Genomic DNA, 13491 nt, shown 5'->3' on the forward strand with positions numbered 1-13491 from the left:
TTGAATCCCTTTTCCACTGGTCGTTTTTTCAGGTATGTGAAGATATGTTCCTCCACCGCCTGAGCTTTTACTTCTCCACATGAGAAGTTTGCAGTCCCTCTAAATATGGGACTGAGCACTTCACCATACTAGTAGCTCCTTTTCCGAATGCTCTCCAGTTTGTCAGTTACCCAGGATTGAACACATGATGCACACATAACACAGTGGTACTTCAGTCTCCCAGATTTGGACATGATATTTTTATTAATGCAGCTTAGTATCACAAGATGACTTTTGTGGCCACTTTAGGATGGCCTGGAAATGGGCAAGATGGGAAGGCCAGTAACTGGTGAGGCGTTGGAAAAGACGTGGGTCTGAACCGCAGTAGTGAGAATGGAGCAGCATCTGAGACATAGAGGTAGGACAGGGCTGTTGTTTATGCTCTACAAAGGCAAAGAGAAGGAAAAAGAATCAAGGGCAAACGAAATGCCCCAGGGAGGCCAAATGAGTGAAGGGTTTATAGTGAGTGGCCTTATAAAAGTCAATGAGGAGAGAAAAGAGACGAGAGAGACAGAGAGACGAGAGAGAGACCCTGTTGAAGAATTAGATAATTACAACGTTGGGTGTGATATTCAACAGAGGCGTCTGGGAGAGACGGGGGAATTATCTTTCTCCCTCTCGCTGCGTCTGGCACACAGTAGAAGCACATTAAGCGCTTGATGACAACGGAATTAACAGATGAAGCTCTGCAAATGAACGGCCGGCAGTGGGCGACAGAGAGCAGCGCTGAAGTTGACCGCGGTCGCCGGGGCGGGGCGGGGCGGGGCGGGGCGGGGCGGACGGCTCTGGCGGCCAATCGGCGCCTCCGCTGGGTCTCGGCCCGCCCCTTGCTCCCCAGCTGTGAGGCGCGCGCAGCCGCCTTGTCTGCCGGAAGTGCGTCGAGACCGGCTGGGCCGGGAGGTGAGCCCGTGGGCTGGGCGGGCCTGGCGGCCGTCTGCTGTCAGCCCGGAGGTCTGCCGGACCCTCGGGAGCGGCGACCGGCGGGGGTCTCGGAGCTCGTACGCCCTGGAGCCTGCCAGCAGCGCGCGCACGCGCGCAGGGGCCTCCGCGACTGTGGGGGAGGGATGGCCAGGGCTGCGGGGGACCCAGGGGACCCCGGCGGGGCCAGGCGAAGTCTCCGGCGCGGCCTCTGGAGCGGGAGCGAAAAGGGCTCCTCCTTCCTGCTCCCCCATCCCGCCCCCCACCCTCCCAGGCTGGAGACGAGCCTCGGAAAGGGGGAACCCGCGCGGGGTGATGCCGAGAGTGCTAGTGACGTTTGGGGGCGGGAGGTGGAGAATGCCTCTTGGGTGGGCAGGGGTGCGCCTCGCCGGGGTGGAGCAGCCCTTGCCTCCCGGGCACTAATGCCAGGCGATCCCCCTATCCCCACCCCAGCCGTGTGTGGCAACCCCGAAACGCCCCCCTCCAGCAATTTCCAGACGTTGGTAGCTCCCCCTCTCCCCAAACCACAGGTTTTAGAACTTACTGGGTTTGAATCTGGCTACTCAGAGCTTCAGAGTTGCCTGCATCTGTAAACTTTAATACTTACCTAGCAGGGTGACAGTTGTGAGATTAGAAACATGAACGGGGCTAATACATAAAAGATGCGCAACAAATGTTTACTTATATATGTATTTATAGTAAGTATACTTACCTATGTATACATTAAAAAATCATTCTAATTTGTTATAGCTTTAAGTATAGCAAATATACATGTGGGATAACAAATTTGTTTTGGAGAGCAGATCTCTGTGAAGTCACTGGGATATAAACCCTCTCTAAGTAATTTTGAATAATTGAGACACTTAACATTATATAGGAGTATACTAATTATCAACATTAGGTTTTAATATTTTTTGTAAGAGTAGTAATTTTTCCTTAATGCCCTATTTGAAGTAATATCTTAATTCAGAGACCAAATAAATTTGAATATCTTTATAGATGAGTCCCTTGCTATCTGAAATCTTGCTACCTGCTCTCTGAAACTCAGGAGTCAGATAGATTTGTATTCATTTCTCTAAGCATTGCTTTTGCTGAACCCAACAAATTTTGTCATGTTGTGTTTTCATTATTATTAAGTACAAAAATAATTTCTTTGGTTATTTCTTCTTTGATCATGGGTTGGGTGTTGAGATTTTTAGATATCTCAGTGTTAATTGATTTCTAATTTAATTCCATCGTGGTCAGAGAATATATGCTGGAGTTTTCTATTTTTTTTCCCTTTTTAAGAAATTGCCTTTTTTAAAAAAGATACATAGATCACACAAAAGAGATTTCAATTTTTAAAAATTTATTTTTCGTATGGTCTCTCTTGGTGAATACTTCATATGCACTTGAATGTATTTTCTGTAGTTGTTGGGACAAGTATTTTGTTAAATGTCGGTTAGATCAGGTTGCTTGATGCTCACATTTTTCTTTATCCTTACTGATATTTTTTACTTGTTCTATCAATTACTGAGAGAACAGTGTTAAAATCTCTAACTATGAGGTTTTACCCCTACAGAACTGATATTAAGTGAATACACATTTAGGACTTAATGAATTGACCTATTTCTTATAATGAAATGTCCTTCTTTATTTCTCTTTTTTTTTTTTTTAAAGATTTATTTTTTGTTTATTTCTCTCCCCTTTCCCCCCACCCCACCCCACCCCCCCGAGTTGTCTGCTCTCTGTGTCTGTTCGCTGGGAGTTTTTCTGTGTCTGCTTGTATTCTTGTTAGCGGCACTGGGAATCTGTGTCTCTTTTTGTTGCATCATCTTGCTGTGTCAGCTCTCCATGTGTGCAGTGCCACTCCAGGGCAGGCTGTGCTTTTGTTGTGTGGGGCAGCTCTTCTTACGGGGCATGCTCCTTGCGCGTGGGACTCCCCTATGCGTGGGATACCCCTGCGTGGCAGGGCACTCCTTGCACACATCAGCACTGTGCATGGGCCACTCACTACATGGGTCAGGAGGCCCTGGGTTTGAACCCTGGACCTCCCATGTGGTAGGCGGACGCTCTGTTCGTTGAGCCAAGTCTGCTTCCCCTATTTCTCTCTGTCTTGGAGTCTACTTTGCCAGATGGTATTATAGCCACACCAGCTTCCTTATACTTGCTGATTGCATGGAATGTCTTTTTTCCATGCTTTTATTTTTAACTTTTTTTGGCATTTTATTAAACTATGTCTCTTGTTAGGCCTTGCTTTTGTAAATCTGACAATTAGAGTAGTTTGTCGACTTATATCTACTGTAGTCATTGATATGGTTAGGTTTTAGTCTACCATATTTCCTTGCCTTTGGTTTTTCTGTTTTTGTTTCTCTGTTGATCTTTCCCTACTACCTTTTGCTTTATTGAATATTTTTTTTGTATTCCTTTATTGACTTTTTAGCTGTATTTCTTTGTATAATAGTTTTAGAGCTCACAATATGTATTCTTATTAAAGTTTAGTTTAACTTATTAAAGTATACTTAATATCATACCACTTTATACTTCACAATTCACATTTCTGACTTCTTTTTTATTCACACTTCCCATTTTCCACCTGACACTCCCTACCTCTCACTTCTCACTTCCCATTTCATACTATTTCTCTCACTTTGAAGTTCACAAATGTAATAAACAAGTGATTAATTCAATTTACCCCCCTCCTTTGTGCTATTTTTATATCTTTTACTTCTACATATTACCTTGTTATACTGTCATTTTCACTTAAGCAATAAGTTGTCTCTTAAGGAAGTTATGAAAACTAATAACACAAGATTTTAAAAATTTACATTTATTAAATTATTTACCATTGCTGATGCTCTTCATTCCTTTCTGTAGAGCTGAGTTTCCCTTCAGCTTGGAAGAATGTACTTTAACAACATTCTTGTTGTGCAAATTTGCTTGTAACTCGTTCTCTTAGCTTGTTTATCTGAAAATATCTTTATTTTATTCTTGCTTTTGAAGGATGTTTTTGCTGGATGTAAAATTCTGGATAAGCGTTTTTCTTTGGATTTGCATTTGGTTCTTTTTAACTTTCCCATTTATCTGTGGAGAGTTCCTATCTTTTCTCTTATTAAGACTTTATTTTTAAGTCCTTGGGTCATCTCAGGCTTGGTTTCTATTGGCTGCTTTCTCCCTTGACTTTGGGTCACATTTTCCTGTTTCTTTATATGTCTAGTAATTTTGGATTGCCTCTTAGGCATTGTGAATGAAATTCTGAAGGTGCTCAGGATTCCATAACTTTCCTCTTAATAGTATTGATTTTTGTTCTATCAGGCAGTTCAGTTACTGACTCATGATTTTTTATTTGTGTAATCTTGGTTTTATGCTTTGTTAGGGCAGATCTTTGGAATGCCCAAGGTGTTTCCCAAGGGCCTCTCCTGTGGATCGTGTTGAGATTTGATGCTAGGCTTTGTTAGGGCAGGTTTAGAGTAGTCTATACTCTGGCATGCTCTTTATTCCTAGCATGTGGCTTTTCTCATGTCTCACAATACCTTGCATGATTATGGGGCCTTTCTACTCCGAATGGGCAGAAACTCCAGTGACTCTCATTCTGATTGGCCTTCTGTACGTCCATTTTGCTTTTAACCCGAAGGAATTGGTCTCTGAAATAGTTTTTCTGTGTTCATGTGCAGCCTAACCATTGGCCAAGGAGTCCTGGGGAAACCCACACAGATTTCTGCCTCCACACGCATAGCTCCCTCCTCTCCAGTGCCCTACCCTTCAGATTCTAGCCACTGCAACTCCAAATTCCCAGCTTAGTGAGAACTGTGTTCTACTTGAGCTCCAACTTCCTGCATCATGGTTGGGAAATTGTCCCCAAGCAGAGAGCCAGAATGATTGTGGAGCTTACTTCATGAGTTTCCCTTCTCTCAAGGATTGCCTTCTTGTCTGTTTGTTACACAATGCCTGGAAATAATTTGCCTCATGTTTTCTTTAGCTTTGTAGTTGTTTACATCAGGTGGGCTAGTCTATAATACCAGTTATTCTGCCATGAATTCCCTAACATATATTTATTGAGCACTTAGTATATGTCACACCAGCACACTTTGTGCTGCATGAACATTTGAATGAAATTTGTGGGTTTCTTTAAACAAGTGAATTAGTGCGATCCATGTGAGAAATATCTAATATTGGATTAATTCTTTTTACATCTCTCTTTCCTTGGAAAAGCTTTCCCTCCTTCCTTTTTTTTTGTGTCTAAATGATTTTCTGATAGTGAATTAGTGGGGTAGAGTGGTGGAGAAGGACATTGCTTCTTAAACCTCAAGAATAAAGCAGCTATGAAATGCTAAAGTATTAACTTGATCTCTCATTAAGTCACATAAATGACTTCCTTTAAAACATCAACAGGTAGGTATTTTTAGTATTCTGAAGAAATAATTTTATGTCATAACCAGCTCCTTCATAATACATTTAAGAATTGACTTAATAAATATTAGGAATACTGACAAGAAAATTAAATAGAGATAGTACATGATACTTAAAAAATCTTAATATTAACTTTGTCATTTAATATCTCTTCCCTTGTCTTAATTCTTGTCTTCAAGATTTTGATAGTATTTGCTACAAAACAGTGATTACTTAGTTCAAGGCCATAGAAGTATTTTTGAGGTAGTCACTATTTGTGCTAAGTATTCCTTGAGGCCAAGGTTGGAAATTTCAGGTATTACAGGTTTTTAAAAAAATAAACTTCCAAATAAACCAGTTTTCAGTGTTGCATAAGAGGCCACTTAGAAGTCTCTCTGCCCCTTTTAGGAAGAGTTTATTTGTACCCTTCAACCTTATTATTGAAGCATCTGATCATTTCAACATAAACCTTTATTTCTAGGGCATCGACATCTTTGTCCAGTTTTATTTTTTAGTCTACAGATAAGTAGATGCAGACATAGCAGTGGTGCAGAAGAGTTGTTTACCTGAAAACTCATAGTGAAAATGTTTCACAAGGTACAAAGTATTCTTCACATTGGTCTGGACATTTGAAGACCAAGAAAGTTTGTTATGAAGTGGGCAAAGCCATCGTGGAGTTTAGATCTGGTATCAGTGGTTTGCTCTGCAGCTTTAGGTTTACAACCTTTCCAAGTAGGTAGTATGTACATTGAGCAGTGTCAAAGATCCCTGGATGACTTTGAGGCTTCTCAAGTAGGGCATGCAAATTTGTTCTCCCTGAAAATGTGTTACTCTCTTATATAGCAGTTGGCCTCCTTCCCTCTCAAGTATCCCCGTGGAAGTGTCCGTGAAGACCTGGTCCTCCCCAGAAAGCAGTTCCAGAAGCACTTCCCCTAAAGTGAAAGGACTCGCCAAGCCAGATGATGCCAGTTGGCCTGGGGCAGGCCCTTGTCCTGAGGCCTCCACTGGCGAAGGCAGAGGACACCCCTTTCTCTGGACCAGATGCTGCCCCTCCGGGGGATCTCTCCAGCCCTGAGACTGCACGCCAGCTTTTCAGGCATTTTCGATACCAGGTGATGTCTGGGCCACACGAGACCCTGAGACAACTCCGCAAGCTCTGTTTCCAGTGGCTGAGGCCAGAAGTTCACACCAAGGAGCAGATCCTAGAGATCCTCATGCTGGAGCAGTTCCTGACCATCCTGCCTAGAGAGATCCAGATGTGGGTGCGGAAGCAGTGTCCGGGCAGTGGCGAGGAGGCAGTGACCCTAGTAGAGAGCTTGAAGGGAGATCCGCGGAGACTGTGGCAATGGGTGAGCATCCGGGGTCTCAGCTGGGTCTGCCTGTACCTCACCTACGGCTGAGACTCTGTGGCTCTCAACTCATTTCAACTATTAGGAATTGAGGCTAAATCTCCCAACCCATTCCCATCTTTAGCCTGGAAAGTTTGAGAAGTTTTTCAAAAGAGGCTTGCATTTTAATTGGTAGAGATGATCTAACAGAAACACAATATTAAGGGCATGTCTTGAAGGTCTCCCAGGCCTGGTTCAGGCTTCAGCTTTTGGCCTCTCAGGATATTTTCCTTCCCTGGTTCTTTGGATAAGAAATAAAAGCTGGTTCCTCTTTCCCTAGTCGATGTCCCTAAGGACTGTCTTATGAGATATTGTAGGTTAGTGTCATATCTTTCAGAAATCCTGATTCTGAATCCTTCAGTAATTAGCCATATATGGTCTCCAGATCAGCGTCCACGTTCTAGGACAGGAAATCTTATCAGAGAAGATGGAGTCTCCAAGCTGTCAAATGGAGGAAGTAGCGTCCCATCTCGAAGGGGTGCCTCAGAAGTTGGGGCTTCAGAATTCACCCTCAGGGTCTGGGGAGCAGCTGAGCCACATTGTGAAAGAGGAATCTGACACTGAACAAGAATTAGGTGAGTGGCAGTTATTCATATATTGATAGAGGAAATGTTGTCTTGGAGAAGTCTGGGAATTATGGATAGTTAATGTGAGAGTGAGTAAAAAATGATTTAATGTTCAAATTGGGGTGTCCCTGGAAAGTTTGGAAACAAGAATCACTCTGATTTGGGGATTCAAAGTGTATTTTAAACCACTTTATGTCTGGGCTAGACCATTTGGATTTTGGTTCTGAGTAAGGAGATGGGAGAAAATATGGGTGAGACTGGAAGACTGGAAGACGTCGTTGGGGAGGAAAACTCAGTTTTGACATGGATGGAGGAGCAGGTGTCAGTTCTAGTTTGTCAGGTTTTTTCTCTGTACCCTCTGGGGGGTGGGTAAACCTTCTTGTTTCTCATTTCAGCTATGGCTGCTTCCCAGCTTCCTGCCCAGCCTGAAGAAAGGCTCATCAAAGATCAGGACGTGGGAGCCTCACTTCTCCAAACAGCTTCTCAGGTGAGAAAGAAAGCACAGTTGTTTTTAAAAAAATTTTAAATTTTAGAGCAGTTGTAGGTGTATAGAAGAATCATGGCCAAACCCGGTATGGGTGTGTATATTCGGGAGGATTAAAAGGGGATGTATTCTCAGAAGTGGAGTGGAGAGGAGGGCCTGGCTAGAACAAGAGTAAGCCTGTGGAATGAAACTTGAGTTTCAGCGTTCCCCTCAGGCTCTCTCAAGGCAGAATGTGTGCCATCTTGAATAACGGAATCTGGGCCCTGGAAAAGGTAGAAGTGGGGCACGGAGAAGCAACTTTTGACTTTTGTCTCTACCCCACATGTGATTGTCTCTTATCTTTCATTACCTTTGGGCTGTGCTAAGTGAAGACTATTTCATCTCCTATGGACATAGGAGTCAGTTTGAGGTTTTGGATGATTATATCTTATATGGGTATATAATTAATTCCCCCTCCTCCCAACTTTTTGGAGGTTAAGTTGACCCAGAATAAACTGCCTATTTATAAAGTGTATAGTTAATGAGTTTTGACATGTATGTATACATTTATGAAACCATGACCACAAACAAGATTATCAACATACCCATCACCTTCCTGTGTCTACTTGCAGTGCCTCCCTCCTGTCCTCTCTGCCATGCATCTCGAGGCAACATTGATCAACTTTTGTTATCACAGATGAGTTTGCATTTTCTAGAATTTTATATAAATGGAATCATACCATATGTATTCTTGTCTTTGTTCTTCATCAGATAATGTTTCTTTTCGTTATTGTTCCTTTTAAATGGTTCTTTCTTACTGGTTTAAAATAATTTGAATATCATGTGCTTTGGAGTAATTTTCATCATGGTACTTGTGCTTGAGGTTCAATGAGCTTCTTGGATGAGGTTTTATAGTTTTCATCAAATTTGCCATTCTCCTTGCCTCTTGGTAGCTTCTGGTGGTTTCCTGGGAGTCCTTGGCATTCCTTGATCTGCGGCTGCAGCACTTCAATCTCCACTTCTGTCGTCACATGACCTTCACTCCTCATAGCTCTCTGTCTGACCCAATATCCGTATCTCCTACTTATAAGGACAGTCATATTGGATTAGGGCCCACCCAAACCCAGCTTGGCCTCATTTTAATTAATCACATCTTCCAAATAAGGTCACATTCATGGGATAGCAGGTTTTTTGGGGGGGCACCATGCAGCCCATAACACTACCCAATCCCAATATCCCACCTGCATACCAAAAACAATTATTTGCATCAGAAGCACCTTGATATTTAATGGAATACTTTGAAAGAAAGGGAATTTTAAAAGATAAGTAATCTCTCCCCCTTATCTTTTCTGTATGTTAGGAATTTCATGAACAATGCCGAATAGTGAAGTAGTATCACTACATAATGGTCCCTCATTATCAGAAACCGTGACTGTTTAGAACTGTACTCGAGGGGCGTTTTTACTCCCATCCCTGTTTTCACACTTAAGGGAAAGGAAGAATACACATAACTGTGCAAGGCAGTTGTGGTAATACCTCATAAGGCCACAAGATAGTGGTATTTCCACGCAAAAAAGGAGATGGCCTTCCTTGGAAATCCCAGACTTTTGTCTAAGTTTTTTCCTTGTGTTATAAAAATGAGAAAAAGGCAAAATGGCTGCAGGTCATGTCTCGCCTCTTACATAGGGGATTTTATTCAAGCATTCCAGCTCCTTGGTCGTTCCTTGAGTGAATTCAAAGTTTTAAACTAGAGGTTTCTGAGATTCCTGAGAGCAACGTTTAAGGTTCTTGAATGTGTTGACCAGTGCCCTTGGGCTTTTTGGGGCTCTGTTCTTTTCTGCCTTGTTTTCTGCTGTTTTTCTGTACTTATCAACTTTTTATTTTTAAATAATTTCAAACTTGCAAAACTAATGCAAAACCTGTACAATGGACTCCAGCATACCTCTTACCCCCAATCCCAGATACCCAGATTCACCAACTTTACACATTTAGCCACATTTGCTCTTTCTCTCTCCCTTCCCTTCCCTTCCCCCTTTCCCCTCTTCTTTCCTTCTGTTTCCTTTCTCCTATCTATTCTTCAATTTTTTAAAACTTTGAGAGTAGGTAGTATTCATCGTGCTCTTTGAACACTTAATATGCCTCTGTGCTTTTTCTAAGAACATGGATATTCACTTATTTATTTATTTTTAAAGATTTGTTATTTATTTCTCTCCCCTTCTCCCACTCCCCCCCCACCGCCCCCCATTGTCTACTCTCTGTGTCCATTCGTTGTGCGTTCTTCTGTGTCCCCTTGTATTCTCATCAGGCGGCATGGAAATCTGTGTCTCTTTTTTGTTGCGTCATCAATGCTGCATCAGCTCTCCATGTGTGCGGTGCCATTCCTGGGCAGGCTGCGCTTTTCATGCAGGGTGGATCTCCTCGTGGGACGCACTCCTTGCACGTGTGCCTCCTCTATGTGGGGGCGTCCCTGTGTGACATGCCATTCCTTGCGCACTCCTGTCACATTTTGTTGTTATTGTCTCTTTTTTTTTTTAAATTGTGGAAACCAATATAGAACATGAACTTTCCTATCTCACCTGCTCCCAAGTATGCAGTTCAGTGGGATTAATCACATCCACAGTGTTGCACTGCTCTCACCACCATCCATTTTTTTTCTTCAATTAAATGTACTGGATACATACAAATTTTTCTTTTTGAATCATAACAATATATTTGGTTCATCGTAATGCAGTTATACAGTATTTGTCCTTTTGTGTCTGGCTTGCTTCACTCACCATAATGTCCTCCAGGTTCACCCGTGTTGTCATGTGCTTCATGACCTCATTTCTTCTTAAAGCTGCATGATATTCTGTCATGTGAATACACCACAGTTTGTTTATCCATTCGTCAGTTGATGGACACCTGGGTTGTTTCCAACTTTTGGCAATCGTGAATACTGCTGCTATGAACATTGATGTGTGGATTTCTGTGTGTGTCACTGCTTTCAGTTCTTCTGGGTATACACCCAGTAGTGGTACTGTGGGGTCCCATGGCAAGTCAATATTCAACTTCTTTAGGAACTGCCAAACAGTCCTCCACAGTGGCTGTGCCATTCTGCATTCCCACCAACAGTGAATAAGTGTTCCTGTCTCTCCACAGCCTCTGCAGCACTTGTAGTTCTCAGTCTTTTTAATAGTGGCCATTCTGATAGGGGTGAAATGATATCTTATTGTAGTTTTGATTTGCATTTCTCTAATCATTAGTGATGCTGAACATTTCTTCATAATTTTTTTTGGCATTTGTATTTCTTCTTTGGACGTATGTCTGTTCAGATCTTTTGCCTATTTTTTAATTGTGTTGTTTGTCTTTGTATTGTTGAATTGTAACATCTCTTTATATATCCTGAATATTAAATCCTTATTGGATAAGTGATTTCCCAATATTTTCTCCCATTGAGTTGACTGCCTTTTTACCCTTTTTACAAAGTCCTGTGAGGTTCAAAAGTGTTTAATTTTGAGGAGGTCCCATTTATCTATTTTTTCTTTCATTGTGCATCCAAGAAACCACCACCTATTACAAAGTCTTGGAGACGTTTCCCTACATTTTCTTCTTGTAGCTTTATGGTCCTTGCTTTTATATTTAGGTCTTTGATCCATTTTGAGTTGATTTTTTTTTTTCAGTTTTATGCTATTTTATTACCAATAACAAACAGCTGCCTTAATGGGTTGCTTTGCTGTGCAGCTGTTAAAAGGGTGGGTGGGAGGATACCCTAACCCCAACAAGGAAAACTCAAAGTAAGCCTTTATATACAAGCAAATTTAGGCTCTTTGAAGTGTCCAAAGCCTTTCATTAGTTTAATTGAGACATTAAGCTAATTTTGAATTAATGTATTTGAATAACCAGGAACTAAAATGTTTAAGTATTTTCTAGTACAAAAAAAATTAAATTTGCTTTAGTTATAAAAGAGCTCTATCAGTATACACAAACTGTATACCTCAGACATTCACAAAAATGTGAGAAGGCTTATCAAAAGACATTTAATACAATTAGTTTTCAACAACCCCTTGATGGTCCACATCTACAAAGATATCCAGTCCAACCCAACCCCCCTCCAAATCCCACCCCCACAGAAAAGCACATACTTAACAGAATTTTTAGCAAGTATGGTTAGGGAATTTGTTTTGTTAAAAAGAGGTCCCCAGGGCAAGTTATTTAAAGTTTAATTGCCACTGTCAACTGATCTGGACTCTGACCTGGACCAGGACCTCTGGCGGTCAGATGATGGAGACTTAGATCTACTTGAAGAACCACGTTTCTGGCTCTTCTCAGGCACAGGAGACCTACTAACAGAACGGGACTTGCTCCGGTTCCTGCTCCTGCTCCTTGACCGGCTGTGTGACTTGCGACTACGAGAACGAGAACGAGATCGGCTCTGGGACCTAGAGGAACTCCTGGTCCGGGAACGGGACCTGCTTCTTGACCTACTGTGCCTTTTGCTGCCTTCAGTTAATTTGATTTTTCTCCCATTTATTTCCTTTTCAGAAAGTTTTTCAATAGCATTCTTTAAGTCACCATAAGAGGCAAACTCAACCACCCCTTCATTTAATTTACGTCAATGTGCATCCGCAAAGGTTACCTCCCCAGCTTGACTCATAAAATCTGAGATCCTGCCAGCTGACTCTTGAGGATAAATTTTCAACTATAAGCCGATTTTCTGTTCTTACAGGTGGAGCATTTTGTCTATCATTTCGAGGTCTGTGACTACTAAAACGGTCAGAGTAGCGTCCTCTACCTCTTCCACCTCAAGAACGAGCCCTAGCAAGTTCAATAGTAACCCTTTCACTGCAAAGTTCTTTTCCATCAAGTTTATAAACAGCATCATCTGCATCCCTTGGATCCTCAAATTCCACAAAACCAAAGCCTCTTTTCAGATCAGTGTCTCTTATTCGTCCATACCTCTTGAAAAATCTTTCCATGTCTTTCTCCCTGGCCACTGGATTTAGCCTCCCGATGAAAACTCGACAGCCACTCATGATGACTGGCTACCGGACAGGCTCTTTAGCTGCTGAGACCAGAGCGGTCCATAGTCTGTGACAGAGTCATCTGCTTGGGTTGATTCTTGTATGCAGAGTGAGATAGGGGTCCTCTTTCATTCTTTTGGTTATAGATATCTAGTTGTCCTAGCACCATTTGTTGAAGAGACTGTTTTGTCCTGTTAACATTAACTTGATAGGTTTGTCAAAAACCAATTGACTGTGTGAGGGTTTATTTTTGGATTCTCAGTTGTATCCTACTGATGGATGTGTCTGTCTTTATGTCAGTACCATGCTGTTTTGACCACTGCAGCTTTGTAATACGTTTCAAGGTCAGGCAGTGAAATTCCTCCCACATTGCTCTTCTTTTTCAGAATGCTTTTGGCTATTCAAGGTAACTTTCCCTTCCAAATGAATTTGGTAATTGCCTTTTCTAATTTTGTAAAGTAAGCTGTTAGGATTTTGATTTGTATTGCACTGAATCTATAAATCAGTTTGGGTGAAGTGGTTGTGGCTCAACTGATAGAGTGTTCGCCTACCATATGGAAGGTCCCGGGTTTGATACCGACCTGACCTGTGTTGTGAGCTGGCCCACTCGCAGTGCTGCTGCATACAAGGAGTGCCATGGCACATGGGTGTCCCCCACGTAGGCATGCCCCATGTGCAAGGAGGGTGCCCCACAAGGTGTGTGCCCCACAAGGAGAGCCGCCCCATGTGAAAAAAGCGCTGCCTGCCCA

General features: G+C 42.2%; 1 protein-coding gene and 1 pseudogene across 1 annotated transcript in view; one reads left to right on the plus strand and one right to left on the minus strand.

Annotated features, from left to right (window-relative positions):
• The first annotated feature begins 865 nt into the window (after positions 1–865).
• The window catches only part of ZNF18 (zinc finger protein 18), a 28683-nt gene continuing 16057 nt past the window's right edge, over positions 866–13491 (plus strand). Inside the window, 4 exon segments of the mRNA XM_058283470.2 lie at positions 866–939; positions 6169–6674; positions 7099–7288; positions 7675–7766. Coding sequence (XP_058139453.1) covers positions 6285–6674; positions 7099–7288; positions 7675–7766 — 672 coding nt within the window. The 5' untranslated portion in view covers positions 866–939; positions 6169–6284.
• On the minus strand, positions 11736–12768 carry LOC101444010 (serine/arginine-rich splicing factor 5 pseudogene; annotated as a pseudogene).

The sequence above is a fragment of the Dasypus novemcinctus genome, chromosome 21, assembly GCF_030445035.2.
Source record: "Dasypus novemcinctus isolate mDasNov1 chromosome 21, mDasNov1.1.hap2, whole genome shotgun sequence".
NCBI lineage: Eukaryota > Metazoa > Chordata > Mammalia > Cingulata > Dasypodidae > Dasypus > Dasypus novemcinctus.